The sequence below is a fragment of the Pollachius pollachius genome, assembly GCF_949987615.1.
Source record: "Pollachius pollachius genome assembly, chromosome: 6".
NCBI classification, from domain to species: Eukaryota; Metazoa; Chordata; class Actinopteri; order Gadiformes; family Gadidae; genus Pollachius; species Pollachius pollachius.
Genome location: NC_136939.1, coordinates 2,924,011 through 2,937,443, shown reverse-complemented (window position 1 = coordinate 2,937,443; position 13,433 = coordinate 2,924,011). Strand labels below are relative to the sequence as shown.

General features: G+C 48.5%; 2 protein-coding genes across 2 annotated transcripts; one reads left to right on the top strand and one right to left on the bottom strand.

The window, feature by feature from the left end:
- Positions 1 to 2,318: 2,318 nt before the first annotated feature.
- On the top strand, positions 2,319 to 4,243 carry apoa1a (apolipoprotein A-Ia; the record flags this gene model as incomplete). The annotated part of the gene is made up of 3 exons (XM_079738775.1): positions 2,319 to 2,361; positions 2,781 to 2,925; positions 3,688 to 4,243. 3 exons carry the CDS (start codon positions 2,319 to 2,321, stop codon positions 4,241 to 4,243), a joined length of 744 nt encoding a protein of 247 aa, XP_079594901.1.
- A 3,815-nt stretch (positions 4,244 to 8,058) lies between these two features.
- On the bottom strand, positions 8,059 to 13,085 carry LOC307077197 (transgelin-like). Its single transcript, XM_079738528.1, has 5 exons — positions 12,942 to 13,085; positions 10,796 to 10,983; positions 10,287 to 10,458; positions 9,494 to 9,596; positions 8,059 to 9,078 (listed from the first exon to the last, which is right to left on the bottom strand). Exons 2-5 carry the CDS (start codon positions 10,973 to 10,975, stop codon positions 8,928 to 8,930), a joined length of 606 nt encoding a protein of 201 aa, XP_079594654.1. The 5' UTR covers positions 10,976 to 10,983; positions 12,942 to 13,085; the 3' UTR covers positions 8,059 to 8,927.
- Positions 13,086 to 13,433: the final 348 nt, after the last annotated feature.

Below are 13,433 nucleotides of genomic sequence, written 5' to 3'. Positions count from 1 at the left end.
AGGGCTGGGTTGCAGGTGAGGTAAGTGTGTGGATAATCGCAGGAAAGGACGAGAAACTTGGCGGGATTGAATATTTTTGCTTGTTACCTGCTAAGCACAGCATTCCAATAAACCGTGACTGTAAATATGAGTGGACTTTGCGTTGTTTCTCATCACCACGAGAGCTGCACTGATTGGTTCAGAAAAGCATACAATCAGAGAACTTTGGATGGTATTTTCAGGTAATGAAAGTTGGAGGTTCGACTCCTGCACCTCTGTAGGCAGGATGATGGAGCGGTCTAAGGTGGGAGACTCAAGGGTTCCTACCTTCCTCAAGGGGTTTCTGGTCTTCAGCTGGAATAGTGGGTTCAAAACCTGCTTTTGACAATATTCTTAAAACTTCAGCCTTTAACTAATTTAGTAAATTATATAAATATTTTAGACCGATATTTTGAATCTCCAGTTTTAAAACTCTTTCTATTAGTCAAAAGAGTGGAATTATAATGTACATTATTTTCGTTATTTCACTTAATTTAGACACTACTTATGTTCAGGGGGTGTCAGGATGGCCGAGCGGTCTAAGGCGCCAGACTCAAGGATTGCTACCTTCCTCAAATCTGGGGTTTCTGGTCTCCAACTGGAGGCGTGGGTTCAAATCCCACTTCTGACAGAATTTTTTTAAACTTCAGTTTTAAAAATCATTGATCAAATTAGTAGAATTGTAAGGTACATTTTTTTTTAAATTATTATTCAGTAGAATTTTTATGTTACTCTTATCATAATTGAGTCACTCAACCAAATATAAGAAGTTGTCAGGATGGCCGAGCGGTCTAAGGCGCCAGACTCAAGGATTACTACATTCCTCAAGCCTGGGGTTTCTGGTCTCCAACTGGAGGCGTGGGTTCAAATCCCACTTCTGACAGTTTATTTTATGAGCCAATTAGTAGAATTATTAGGTACAATTCTTACTTTATTTTTAAGTTAATTTAGATACTCTACCTGGTAAAAGTAGTCGTCAGGATGGTAGAGAGGTCTAAGGCGACAGACTCAAGGATACTACCTTCTTAAAATCTGGGGTTTCTGGTCTAAATTCATTTAAATGCACAGTTTCTCAAATACAGTCTTATAAAGTATTTTATTTCTTATCAAAGAAAACTTCTGATAGATTTTTTGAAACTGAAGTTTTAAAAATCATTGATTAAATTATTAGAATGAGCGTCAACTTTTTACGTTATTTTAACTTAATTTAGATGCTATACCGTGTTGAAATAATTGTCAGGATGGAGACCTACTACCTCTCTCTAGTCTGGTGTCCATGGTTTCAAAGTGAGGGAGTGGGTTCAAATCCCACTTCTGATTAGCATTTGAAACTTCAGCTTTTAAATTATTGAGTAAATTATTAGAATCGCACAGTTAATATTTTGCGTCATTTTTACTTAATTGAGGCATTCTGCTTCTTTGAATCAGTCGTCAGTGTTCGTATTTGTATTCCCCAAGCACCACAAGAGGTGGACTCCTTGATTGGTGTTATCAACTTCCGATGGTCTGAACAGGTAACCCACAGTTCAGGGTGTGGCGAAGTCCATCTTACCTCTAACCCTCTTCCAGGAACCCCCCTGATACCTTCTGCTACATTCTAACATTTTAAAACATCTCAACATCTTCAAACGGATTGCTTTGATAGTCCTCCTAAACTTCTAGTCGTTGAATATAAGTCCACTATGAAATACTACGACTGAAATAAAAAAATCCCATTTAATGTGCAGAAGCTCTCTTCCAGAGGTAACGCCGTGTTTCGAGTGCAGGTGAGGTGGCAGACAAGAGATGGCGGACTTTGTTCCTCATCTGGGATGAGATCACTGGACCTCCAGATAAAGTGTCTATGCTGTGACATCCCAGTCTCTGGCTCACCTTTGAACCCTGTGTTCCAGGAGGATGGCGTGGGGTCGAGGTCCGAGGAGCTCTGCTATAAAGCCTTCCGGTGCCGGACTCTTCCCCACTCTCAACGAGCAGCGAACCCGCCAGGTAGATGCTTCACTGAGCCTCCTTTAATGGATCTTAACAATACTTAATTCAATTTAATGTATCTTAGTGTACCTGTCTTAACGTATTTAAGTGTATCTTAATGTGTCTAAATGTATCGTAGAGTAACTTAACGTGTCTTAATGAATCTTAATGTATCTTGATGGAACTTAACATATCGCAACGTAACTTAATAACTCAACTTAAAAACTTGATTTGAAATATATCGTTATATGTGTTTGATGAGAGGTTTATCCAAATCTAAAAGCAGAATTGTACTTACATTTTGTAATTGAATTTATCTCCAAGGACCCATCATGAAGTTTGTGGCTTTGGCTCTGACCCTTCTGCTGGCTGTTGGTACGTAGTTCTCCTCCTGCTCCTCCTTCTCCAGCCTCCTCCTCCTGCTTTTCTCTTCTTATTGCTTCTCCTAATTAACCTCCTCCTCCTCCTGTTCTTCCTCCTACACTTTCATTTCCTCCTCCTTCAGCCTCCAGTATTCTCTTCTTCCTAATCAACCTCCTTCTCCCTCTTTTACTTCTCTATCCACCACCTCCTCCTTCTCCAGCCTCCTCCTCTTCCTCCTCCATCTCCTTCTCCTCCTATTCTCTTCCATCTCCTCTTTCTTCCTTCCCTTCATCCACCCCTTCAACGTCCTCCAACAGCCTTCTCCTCCTCTAACTCCCTCTCCCTCCTCCTCCTCCTCCTCCTCCTCCTGCTGCAGAGTAACTCCTTGTTGAGAGTTCAGGGTCTCACCTCTGTCCTCTTTCACCTGACAGGCTCTCAGGCCCGGGAAGGTGGGAGTGATGCTTCCGTCCAGCTGGCACAGATCCAAGACAGCGCCATGGTGTACCTGAGCCAGGTGAAGGACCACGCCCAGAAGGCCCTCGACCAATTGGACGGGACCGAGTATGAACAGTACAAGTAAGGGGATCGGATTATGTTTTGATGTCGCTATTCTATCTTATTGCAAATTGAGTAGTAGTTAAGTTCCTTATTCCTTCACACCCCTACTTCCACTCCTGATCATCATATGGAGCGGGGAAAGTCTTGTAGTGGTTCGGGTGTTTGACTTCCAAAAGGTTCTGGGTTCTATCCCTGTCTACCTGTGGGCTTACCAGAGCAAGATGACCCCCAACCCCTACCGTCTACCCCCTACCTGCTCCTTAATGAGCTGTCTCTGTACTGTCTAACCCCTACCTGCTCCTTAATGAGCTGTCTCTGTACTGTCTAACCCCTACCTGCTCCTTAATGACCTGTCTCTGTACTGTCTAACTCCTACCTGCTCCTTAATGACCTGTCTCTGTACTGTCTAACCCCTACCTGCTCCTTAATGACCTGTCTCTGTACTGTCTAACTCCTACCTGCTCCTTAATGACCTGTCTCTGTACTGTCTAACCCCTACCTGCTCCTTAATGACCTGTCTCTGTACTGTCTAACCCCTACCTGCTCCTTAATGACCTGTCTCTGTACTGTCTAACCCCTACCTGCTCCTTAATGACCTGTCTCTGTACTGTCTAACCCCTACCTGCTCCGTAATGACCGGTCTCCGTACTGTCCGACCCCTACCTGCTCCTTAATGGCATCAGAACTCGCTGTAACTTTCTTCAGATGATTTAGTCGCACTAGTTGTGAGTCATGTGACGAGTCTCCTAAATCCTCCCTGTTCTCCTGCATCTCCTTCAGGGTGAAGCTCAGCGAGTACACCCAGGCCCTTGCGCCCTACACGGAGGCCTTCTCCGCCAGTTTCTTGGAGGCGCATGCGCGCACCGTGGGCGACATCGAGGCCCTGCGTCTCGTCGTGGAGCCCCGCCGACAGGAGCTGCAGGCCCTGCTGCAGAAGCAGACCGAAGAGTACCGCGTCAAGCTGGAGCCCATCATCCAGGAGTACGTCGACCAGCACCAGGAGCGCGTGGAGTCCCTGAAGGCTCGCCTGCAGCCCCTCCTGGAGGAGATGCGCACCAAGATGGAGGCCAACGTGGAGGACACCAAGACCAAGGTCATGCCCCTGGTGGAGGGAGTCCGCGGCAAGCTCACGGAGCGCCTGGAGCAGCTGAGGACCATGGCCAGCCCCTACGTGGACGAGTACCAGGAGCAGATCTCCAAGGCGGTGGGCGATGCCTCCGAAAGCCTGGCCCCCCACACAAAGGACCTGCGGGCCAGGATGGAGCCCCTTGTTGAGGACCTGAAGGCCAAGTTCGACGCCATGTACAAGTCCTTCAGCGACTTCGTCAAGGCCTAAAGATCTCCCTGGGTGCTGAGACTCTGCGGTCGACTCGCATCTGAAACATCTAGAGAGCCTCTCACCGCAGCGACGGAAACCTCTCCCACACCTCGGATACGTAAATCCAGCACCGGCATGTATTGCCATTTGAAATAAAGAAATATCTGAAAATGAAGGAAACATCTCTCACATCTCGGATATGTTAATCCAACATCGGCATGTATTGCCATTTAAAATAAAGAAATATCTGATAATTAAGATGTGTCTACCTATTTTTGAGTTTCAAGCGGATTGCTTTGATGGTCCTCTAAACTTCGATTGGTTGAATATAATAAATACAAAGACTAAAATTAATTTCCAGAGGTAATACCGTGTTTCGAGCGAAGGTGAGGTGGCAGACAAGAGATGGCAGACTTTGTTCCTTATCAGGGATGAGATCACTGGACCTCCAGATAAAGTGTCTACGCTGTGTCATCCCAGTCTCCGGGTCACCTTTGAACCCCGTGTTCCAGGAGGATGGCGTGGGGTCGAGGTCCGAGGAGCTCTGCTATAAAAACCTTCCAGTGCCGGACTCTTCCCCACACACGACGAGCAGCGAACCCGCCAGGTAGATGCTTGAGAGATGGAACCAAATGTTCCTACCAGACCCAGCAGAACGAGACGCATGTTGTGCATTGGCAGGATTTCAAAAGATTATATAGTGTATAGCTATCTTGGAAAAGTAAAAAATAAGCACTTTGAAAAGTGAATACTTCCCTCATTCATTGTTCAGGTTTGGTTAACATTTAATTAATTATGTTTACCTTCGAATGTGTTATTTGGAAGTGAGTCTTTAGCACACCTGCACCATCCTAATCAGAGCTAGATCATGCAAGGTAAACACTAAGCTGTTAGACAGGATAGATGAGCTACGACTTTCCAATTCCCCTCTTTCTTTACAAAACTGTGCATGAATGCCCACCAACTGTGGACATCTCCAAGGATCCCAAAGGATCCCAAAGGGCTCCCTCTCCGATGAGTGGGAGTGATCCGTCGGTTTGATGAAGACCTTCTCTTGGTGGAGAACCATGAGCCAGCTGGCCTTCGTCCACGCCATGCCTCTCACATCACGCCTGGGAGGAAGTTACAGAGTTTTCCAGTTTGCTTTTGTAACTCTGGAAACCGAGCTGAAACCCAGTGCTTCACTTCTCCTTTGTTGGAATGTATTTTCAGAAATACATGTCTTGCACACTATGGGCTGGTTGTACTTGTAGATCCGCACCATCCTTTAGTTTTTACACTGTTTTCTGTTGCGATACAGAGGATTCTTCTGTGAAATGTGTCCTTTGTCATCCTGAGTGTAAAGCCTGATAGTTTCACCACTTCTCAGCAGTAACACGTGTTCTTACGTAACACCGTTGTGTAGTGACCGTTGACCAGGCCACAAGACCCCGAGGCAGAAAGCCAAAGACTATTGCTTAAGGATTAAACCTTGTTATGACCTCACCACTCTCCAGGAAACCCTCTGCCTCCTTCTCTCTCTGCCTCCCTCCTTCTCTCTCTGCCTCCCTCCTTCTCTCTCCTCCTCCCTCCATCTCTCTCCTCCTCCCTCCTTCTCCTTCTTTCTCCTCCTCTGTCTCCTGCTCCTTCTCTAATTGATGAGTTGAAAGAGTTATTTTTTAAACTCTTTTAATGGTGACAGGAAAGCCTGTCTACCGTTGCCAGTTGTCTTTGTTCTGTTTAGTTTTAAAGACGTTTTTTTAGTGTGCAGAAGCTCAATAAAGGACTATTCTCTGCCGTTCCCAGCTCCCTCTGAGGGTATTTCCTGACGCTCCATGGAACTGAAACTCTTGGTTTCTGTTCCTGTCCTGCCATATTGTGCTCCTCATCCTCGGATCAGTCTGACCTCATGCAGAACCGAGTAAACAAGAATCTGGAGGAGGAAGACATTCATCAGCCATCCGCGAACACCTCGCTCTCTCTCTGTCACTCTCTCCCTCTTTCACACACACACACTCGCTCTCTCTCTCTCTCTCTCTCTCGCTCACCCTCCCCCTCTTTCACTCTCTCTCTCGCTCTCTCTCTCTCTCTCTCTCTCACCCTCTCCCTCTTTCACACACTCTCTCTCTCTCTCTCTCTCTCTCTTGCTCTCTCTCTCTCTCTCTCTCTCACCCTCTCCCTCTTTCACTCTCTCTCTCACCCTCTCCCTCTTTCTCTCTCTCTCTCTCTCTCTCTCTCTCACCCTCTCCCTCTTTCACTCTCTCTCTCTCTCTCTCTCTCTCTCTCTCTCTCCCTCTTTGTTTTTCTCCCAACTCTCTTGTTCCATCCTGCTTGGGAAAACCCAGTTAGGCAATAATCCTAATAACACACATACACACACACACACACACACACACACACACACACACACACACACACACACATATACACAAACACACACACACACACACATACACACACACACACACACACACACACACACACACACACACACACACTCCCTTTCCCCCGCCCCTCCCTCGAGTGGTTTGACATTCTTTGTTCCAGATCTTTCTTATCACGTCTTCCATCAGTGGGCTGGGTGGGGGTGCTCTGCTGCTGGCTGGGAGGACAGCCTGGGAGTGGCACTCGGTCATTACTCTCACTGCGACATTACCCTCATTATGCCATTACCCTCACTGTGTCATTACCCTCCTCACTGTGTCATTACCCGCACCACAACATTACCCTCACTATGTCATTACCCTCACTATGTCATTACCCTCCTCAATATGTCATTACCCTCACTATGTCATTACTCTCCTCACTGTGTCATTACCCTCACCACAACATTACCCTCACTATGTCATTACTCTCACTGCGACATTACCCTCATTATGCCATTACCCTCACTGTGTCATTACCCTCCTCACTGTGTCATTACCCTCACCACAACATTACCCTCACTATGTCATTACTGTCACTGCGACATTACCCTCATTATGCCATTACCCTCACTGTGTCATTACCCTCCTCACTGTGTCATTACCCTCACTGTGTCATTACCCTCACCACAACATTACCCTCACTATGTCATTACCCTCACTATGTCATTACCCTCCTCAATATGTCATTACCCTCACTGTGTCATTACCCTCCTCACTGTGTCATTACCCTCACTGTGTCATTACCCTCACCACAACATTACCCTCACTATGTCATTACCCTCACTATGTCATTACCCTCCTCAATATGTCATTACCCTCACTGTGTTATTACCCTCCTCACTGTGTCATTACCCTCACCACAACATTACCCTCACTATGTCATTACCCTCACTATGTCATTACCCTCCTCAATATGTCATTACCCTCACTATGTCGTTACCCTCCTCAATATGTCATTACCCTCACTATGTCGTTACCCTCCTCACTGTGTCATGACCCTCACTGTGTCATTACCCTCACCATGTCATTACCCTCACTATGTCCTTACCCTCACTACTTCTGAAGGTAACATAGGGGCTCTCCTCATTCAACCCAACTGTCAAATCTAATTTTATCTTTTAATTTATAACTCTTAAAGCGAGGGTAGCCAATCTATTTCAGAAAATAAAAAATATATAAAATTGTCTTAACATCCCAACACTAATCGATATGTAAAGTGCTCCTCAACCTCGAACCTTTAACTCGCCACTTTCAAATCTTAAACTCAATCCCCTTTTTCTCAACGTAATTCCAAAACTTTTAACTCCAACTTGGTATTCTAACGCTGAACTGTCGACCGTCCGCTTAAAGCAGTAACTCCACATGTTGAATGCAGTCCTGCAGAACCTCTAATACCCAACGATAGGAAGAACCACACAGCCTCTTACGTGAACGTTAACACAACTTTATTTAAAGTCCACCCTCATCATCATGTTATAAAAAATATTTTACTTTTGGGGGGCAGAGGGGGGGGGGGGGGGGGGGGGCATTCCAGAGCCTTTCCCAGCAGGGGGCAGTGAGTGTAGCTGTCAACAGTAATATCTGCTCTGTGTGTTTACGCCGAGAACAGGGGTATTTACGGAGGCCCTATAGACACGGCTGTGTCTCTACTGGTACATACCTGCGTGCACCGCATGTGTAATTACAGTGCGGGCTCCGCCCACAGGTTACCTGCTGGGACACCAGAACATTGGGTGGACAGCACTTACCTGCCTTCTCAATTATAGCCACATTAAGCTCTGAGTTGGACATGGGTAACAGCCGTTTCTCTGTAAGCTTATCTCCCAAGGCTGACCTTTGTTCAGTACTGTCTCAACGTATGAATCAGGTGCGCACATACACCTGTGTGTGTGTGTGAGTGTGTGTGTGTGTGTGTGTGTGTGTGTCTGTGTGTGTGTGTGTGTGTGTGTGTGTGTGAGTGTGTGTGTGTGTGTGTGTGTGTGTGTGTGTGTGTGTGTGTGAATGTGTCATCTGATTTTCTCAGTTCTATGGCTGGGGTGAGCTCTAAAGGTTCTGGTTGGAGTTGGTTCTGAAGGGTCTACAAGGTCCCCAGGAGATGGCTGGAGATTGGTTCTGGAAGGTTCTCTGAGATGGCTGGAGGTTGGTTCTGGAAGGTTCTCTGAGATGGCTGGAGGTTGGTTCTGGAAGGTTCTCTGAGATGGCTGGAGGTGGGTTCTGGAAGGTTCTCTGAGGTGGCTGGAGATGAATTCTGGAAGTTTCTGAGTAGATGGGTGGAGGTGGGTGCTGGAAGGTTCTTCTCAGGGGTTGTTGTTGATGATCTGCCTGGGCGTTCCATAGCTCATGCCAGCCTGAGATGCTCCCCGATTGGTTCCCATCTGTAGACCAATCACACTCTTGCCTTCCATCAGCTGCTCATCGGAGAACTCCCTCTTGTTCTCCTGAGCCTTCCTGGAAACACAAACCAATGTAGAAACACGCACAAACACACACGCACACACACACACGCACACGCGCATGCACACACACACACACACACGAGTGTGGTCAGTCTCAGATATGGTCGAGTTTGATTTATCTGTGTTTACCAAGGGGGCTGGCTTCTTGCCAAGGACAACATGGCACCCATAAATCAACCAATCACAGGAATGCGCGGTACAGTGGTGTTGCCGATCTAACTCATAAACCCGCCATCCGGCTACACCCAGGAACACCCCCATCGATCCCTCTGGTGCAGAGAGAGCCCTGCGGTGGACACTGAACCCGAGTGCTGTTGACTTGCGGCGCATCCTGTTGTCGGGCAGAAACAAAAGGCACGCCGTCCGCGGGAAGAGCAGCAGGAAGAGGGAGGGCTCAGTGCACCCACCTGTGGAACCAGCTGGGGTCTCCTTTGTAGCAGCCGTCGCTCTTGGTGACGGCCACGCTGCCCAGGGACATCAGCGTCCGCTGCACGGCGGCCAGGTCCTTCCCTGGAACACAGACCTCACGTTTCACGTCCGGTCACGCGGCACTCGCTTTAACCCGGAAGCGGCCCCGGGCTCATTAGGATCCGTGTCGATAAGGACAGGTTATAGGGGATAGGGGGCGTCGGAGATGGACAAATGATAATAATAATAAGTGATTGAATTTATATTGCGCTTTTCTGAAAGACACTCAAAGACGCTTTACAGTGAAGGGGGGTGGGGGGCTCACTCACCACCACCACTGTGTAGCACCCACTTGGGTGATGCTCGGCAGCCAATCTGCGCCAGAAACACACCCGCTTGAGATGGGGAGTGAGGGAATTAATGAGTCAGCCAATCATACAGGGGGATGATTTGGGGGCCGGATTGAATGAGCCTGGGCGGGCAGTTTTGTCCAGGGCCCCGGGGATACCCCTACTCTTTGCGATAAGTGCCCTGGGATCTTTCATGAGGTCAGAGAGTCAGGACCTCGGTTTTACGTCTCCTCTGAAGGACGGAGGTAAAGGTAAAGGTAGACCGAGCGCGTTGGGGATCAAACCCTGAACCCCCTCCCCCCTTCCACTCGGCCCTCCTCCCCCTTCACGCCCACGCCGCCGACGCCAGGCAGCGTAGGTGGATGTTCCCCGCGACCTCCCACCCAGCGGACCATGTGTTGAGCCAGCTAAGGAGGCGTGTGTGTGGGGGCGGGGGACGCACCCTCCCACAGGTCCACGGTCTGGAACATGTCGGTGACCATCACGCCGTACTTCTCGGCGGCCTTCAGGAACTGGGAGATGAGCTCCATCTGCTTGAAGGCCATGGTGGAGCTCTGGACCTTCTTGATGGGAGGGCTGGCTCCGCTCAGGCTGTTGATGAGATGGCCGAGGACCTGGAGGAGGAGGAGGAGGAGGAGGAGGAGGAGGAGGAGGAGCAAGAGAAGGAGGAGGAGGAGCAAGAGGTGGAGAGGAGGAGGAGGAGGAGGAAGAGCAAGAGGAGGAGTAGGAGGAGGAGGAGGAGGAGGAGCATGAAGAGGAAGGGTCATCAGCGTGACACACTCAATCAATCAGTGTGCTTTAGGAATTTTCTGGGACCAACAATACAACTTCAATCCCACAAAATGCCGCGGCCACTTTGCTTTCTGCACAGCTCGTGTTTGAGAGGGGAGTGTTGGTCTCATAGGGTCGTTCACACCGAGGTCTGTCCTGGGCCAGGGGTAGGAGACTCACGCATCCATCCTTCAGCCAGGTCTGGAAGCCGGTCTTGCCGGCCTCGGGCTGCCCGACGGCGGCCCCGCACTGGGCCACGATCCACTGGACCAGCCGCTCCTCCAGCTCCGCGTCGTACTTCTTATCGATCTTCATCTGCACGTCCCGGCTCAGGCCGTACTGTGGACCTTTGTTTGCCATGGCGACGCCTGGACCAATGGGAGGGAGAGAGAGAGATGTTAGACTGGACCAATGGGAGGGAGAGAGAGAGATGTTAGACTGGACCAATGGGAGGGAGAGAGAGAGATGTTAGACTGGACCAATGGGGAGAGAGAGAGATGTTAGACACACATGTGGCTGTGGCGACGCCTGGACCAAGGGTGAGAGGAGAGTGGTGTTTATGAGTGACCATGGCGACGCATGGATCAAAGGAGAGAGGGAGAGTGATGTAAAACACACATGTTGTTATGGCGACGCATTGCTCTAAAGGAAGGGAGTGTGATGTTAAACACACACGTCTTGGGGCTAACCAAATACCTTATCTTGGTTCGTATTAAAGGCTACGCCCGTATTACTGCCAGTGTGTGTGTGTGTGTGTGTTTAATGGGCATTTGTATAATGCAAAGGAGAAAAAGAACACAAAGTCATTTCCATTCCATGTCGATACCGTCTACAGTACAGTGAACCATAAATTCATATGAATACATATTTCATGTGTAACATGAGCGTCTCACTTTGCCTGGGACTTCTACCGACTCATATTAATGCAGCACGCACTCCGAGTTGGACAGAGCTTTCTACATCCTGTTGTGCATTTACATGTCACTTCCTTCCTTCCTCCTCTCCCCGAAGCGTTCAGCATTCGGTGAACGGCCCATTGTGCGCAGATCGCATGTGGCTTGCAGAGTGTAAAATGTTTAACTGGGACTCATCCCAGCCCTGGATGTGCATCCCAGCGAAGCGCTGACATCATCTCTAGTTTGAGTGACAGGCGAACACACCCGTAGGGTCACTGTAAAAACATAGAAGATAGATCTACCTATCTTCAGCAGTACGTAGTTGTCACTGAGGACGTGCTGATCATTGACAGAGAAAGAGATTGGGATGCTAATCTGTCTGTTCACGAAGGTCTCATAAATAAATGAGTGTTGTCGTCTTCTTCGCGTTATCTGGGTGTCTGGCCTTCATCAAGAGCCTGTGTTCCGGTTGATCACTCTTCAACTCATCATCGCCACGCTCTCTCGTGAGTTGCAGACCTGAACAATTCAGACCAACCGCGGATGACCCAGTGTGCAGCTGCACCAACAAACATGCGCTCCGTTGCCAAGCAACTCGCTCACTTCCACTCAGCCGCCCAATCACTTGACACACTTCCTGTTTGGACATGTGTCCTTTACATTTGCTTCCTGCAGTTATCTTTGGATTCAGCAGGCGCTTTTTATCCAAAAATATTACTTTAGACTGTGGAGCAAACAAAGCCAATCAAATCTAGAGTGACAGACTTTATTTTATTATTGGTTATTAACACAAGTTTGGGATCTGTTCTAGAATGCTCTTCTTTGAGCGGTCAGAGAGTCCAGCTACTCTTCAAACGGTGAATGTTTACGTTACATCTTATCACACACACACACACACACACACACACACACACACACACACACACACACAGCGTTGGGGGTGTAAACCCATGTAACACTAAAGTAGAACCCATCCAACGCTAGAGTAGAACCCATCCAACACTAGAGTAGAATCCATCCAACACTAGAGTAGAACCCATCCAACACTAGAGTAGAAGCCATCCAACACTAGAGTAGAGCTCATGCAACAATGAAGCAGGAAACAAAGTGCTTGTGCGACACGTGACAAATAACGATTGACAATCAGGTTTGCAATCATGTGTTTAGAGTATAGGCTGTGGCTTGTTGTTACTAGTCCTGTGTGTGTGCCTGTGTGTGTGTTGGTATCTGTGTGTGTGTGTTGGCATCGCTGTTTGTGTGTGTGTGTGTGTGTGTGTTTGTGTGTGTTCATACACACTTCTTCTTTCTAACAGCTAGAAAACAGGTTTCATGTAACCTTTCATGGAACCTATCAGCACAAGGTGAGGCAGACGAAGACGACGTCAGTTAGCAGGGAAAGACCCGCAGAGAGAAAAAGTGTGGAGCCTTACTGTGTTTGGTAGAAGCTGGTAGAGGTGGAGGTGGAGGTGGAGGTGGTGGTCTCAGGTGGTTTCAGATGCAGGGCGAGGGTCTACAAGCCTCTTGTTGCTTCGTCTTCTGTCAGGATGTGAGAGAGGAGGGTGGCGCCCTGAAAGACTGAGATGACTTCAGCACATTTCAGCCACGCCCCGTTCTTATGCTCCCTGCCTCAGCCCTCCCCTTTCTCCCCCTTCCTCCCCCCTTCCTCCTTACTCCCGCTCGCTTCCCCGAACAGATTGTTAGTCCTAGCGGGTGGGAGGGGGTGAGGGAGTAAACGGGTGTAGGGGGGGGGGGAGAGGGGGAGAGGAGAGGGGGGGATAGGTGGGTGTAGTGTTCCATGCAACCCGACTGGTTTTGTGCGGATATTGAAAAGAATGTAACCACAGATATCCTGAGTTCACCACTAAGAGCCTGGACAGGAGAGAGGAGAGAGGAGAGAGGAGAGAGGAGAGAGGAGAGAGGGG

Coding starts and splice junctions, on each gene's coding strand:
- LOC307077197 (XM_079738528.1), bottom strand. CDS start 10,975: ATGGCAAACAAAGGTCCACAGTACGGCCTGAGCCGGGACGTGCAGATG. Junction 9,597..10,286: donor GACCGTGGACCTGTGGGAGG/GTGCGTCCCCCG, acceptor TCTGTGTTCCAG/GGAAGGACCTGGCCGCCGTG. Junction 9,079..9,493: donor GACCCCAGCTGGTTCCACAG/GTGGGTGCACTG, acceptor TTGTGTTTCCAG/GAAGGCTCAGGAGAACAAGA.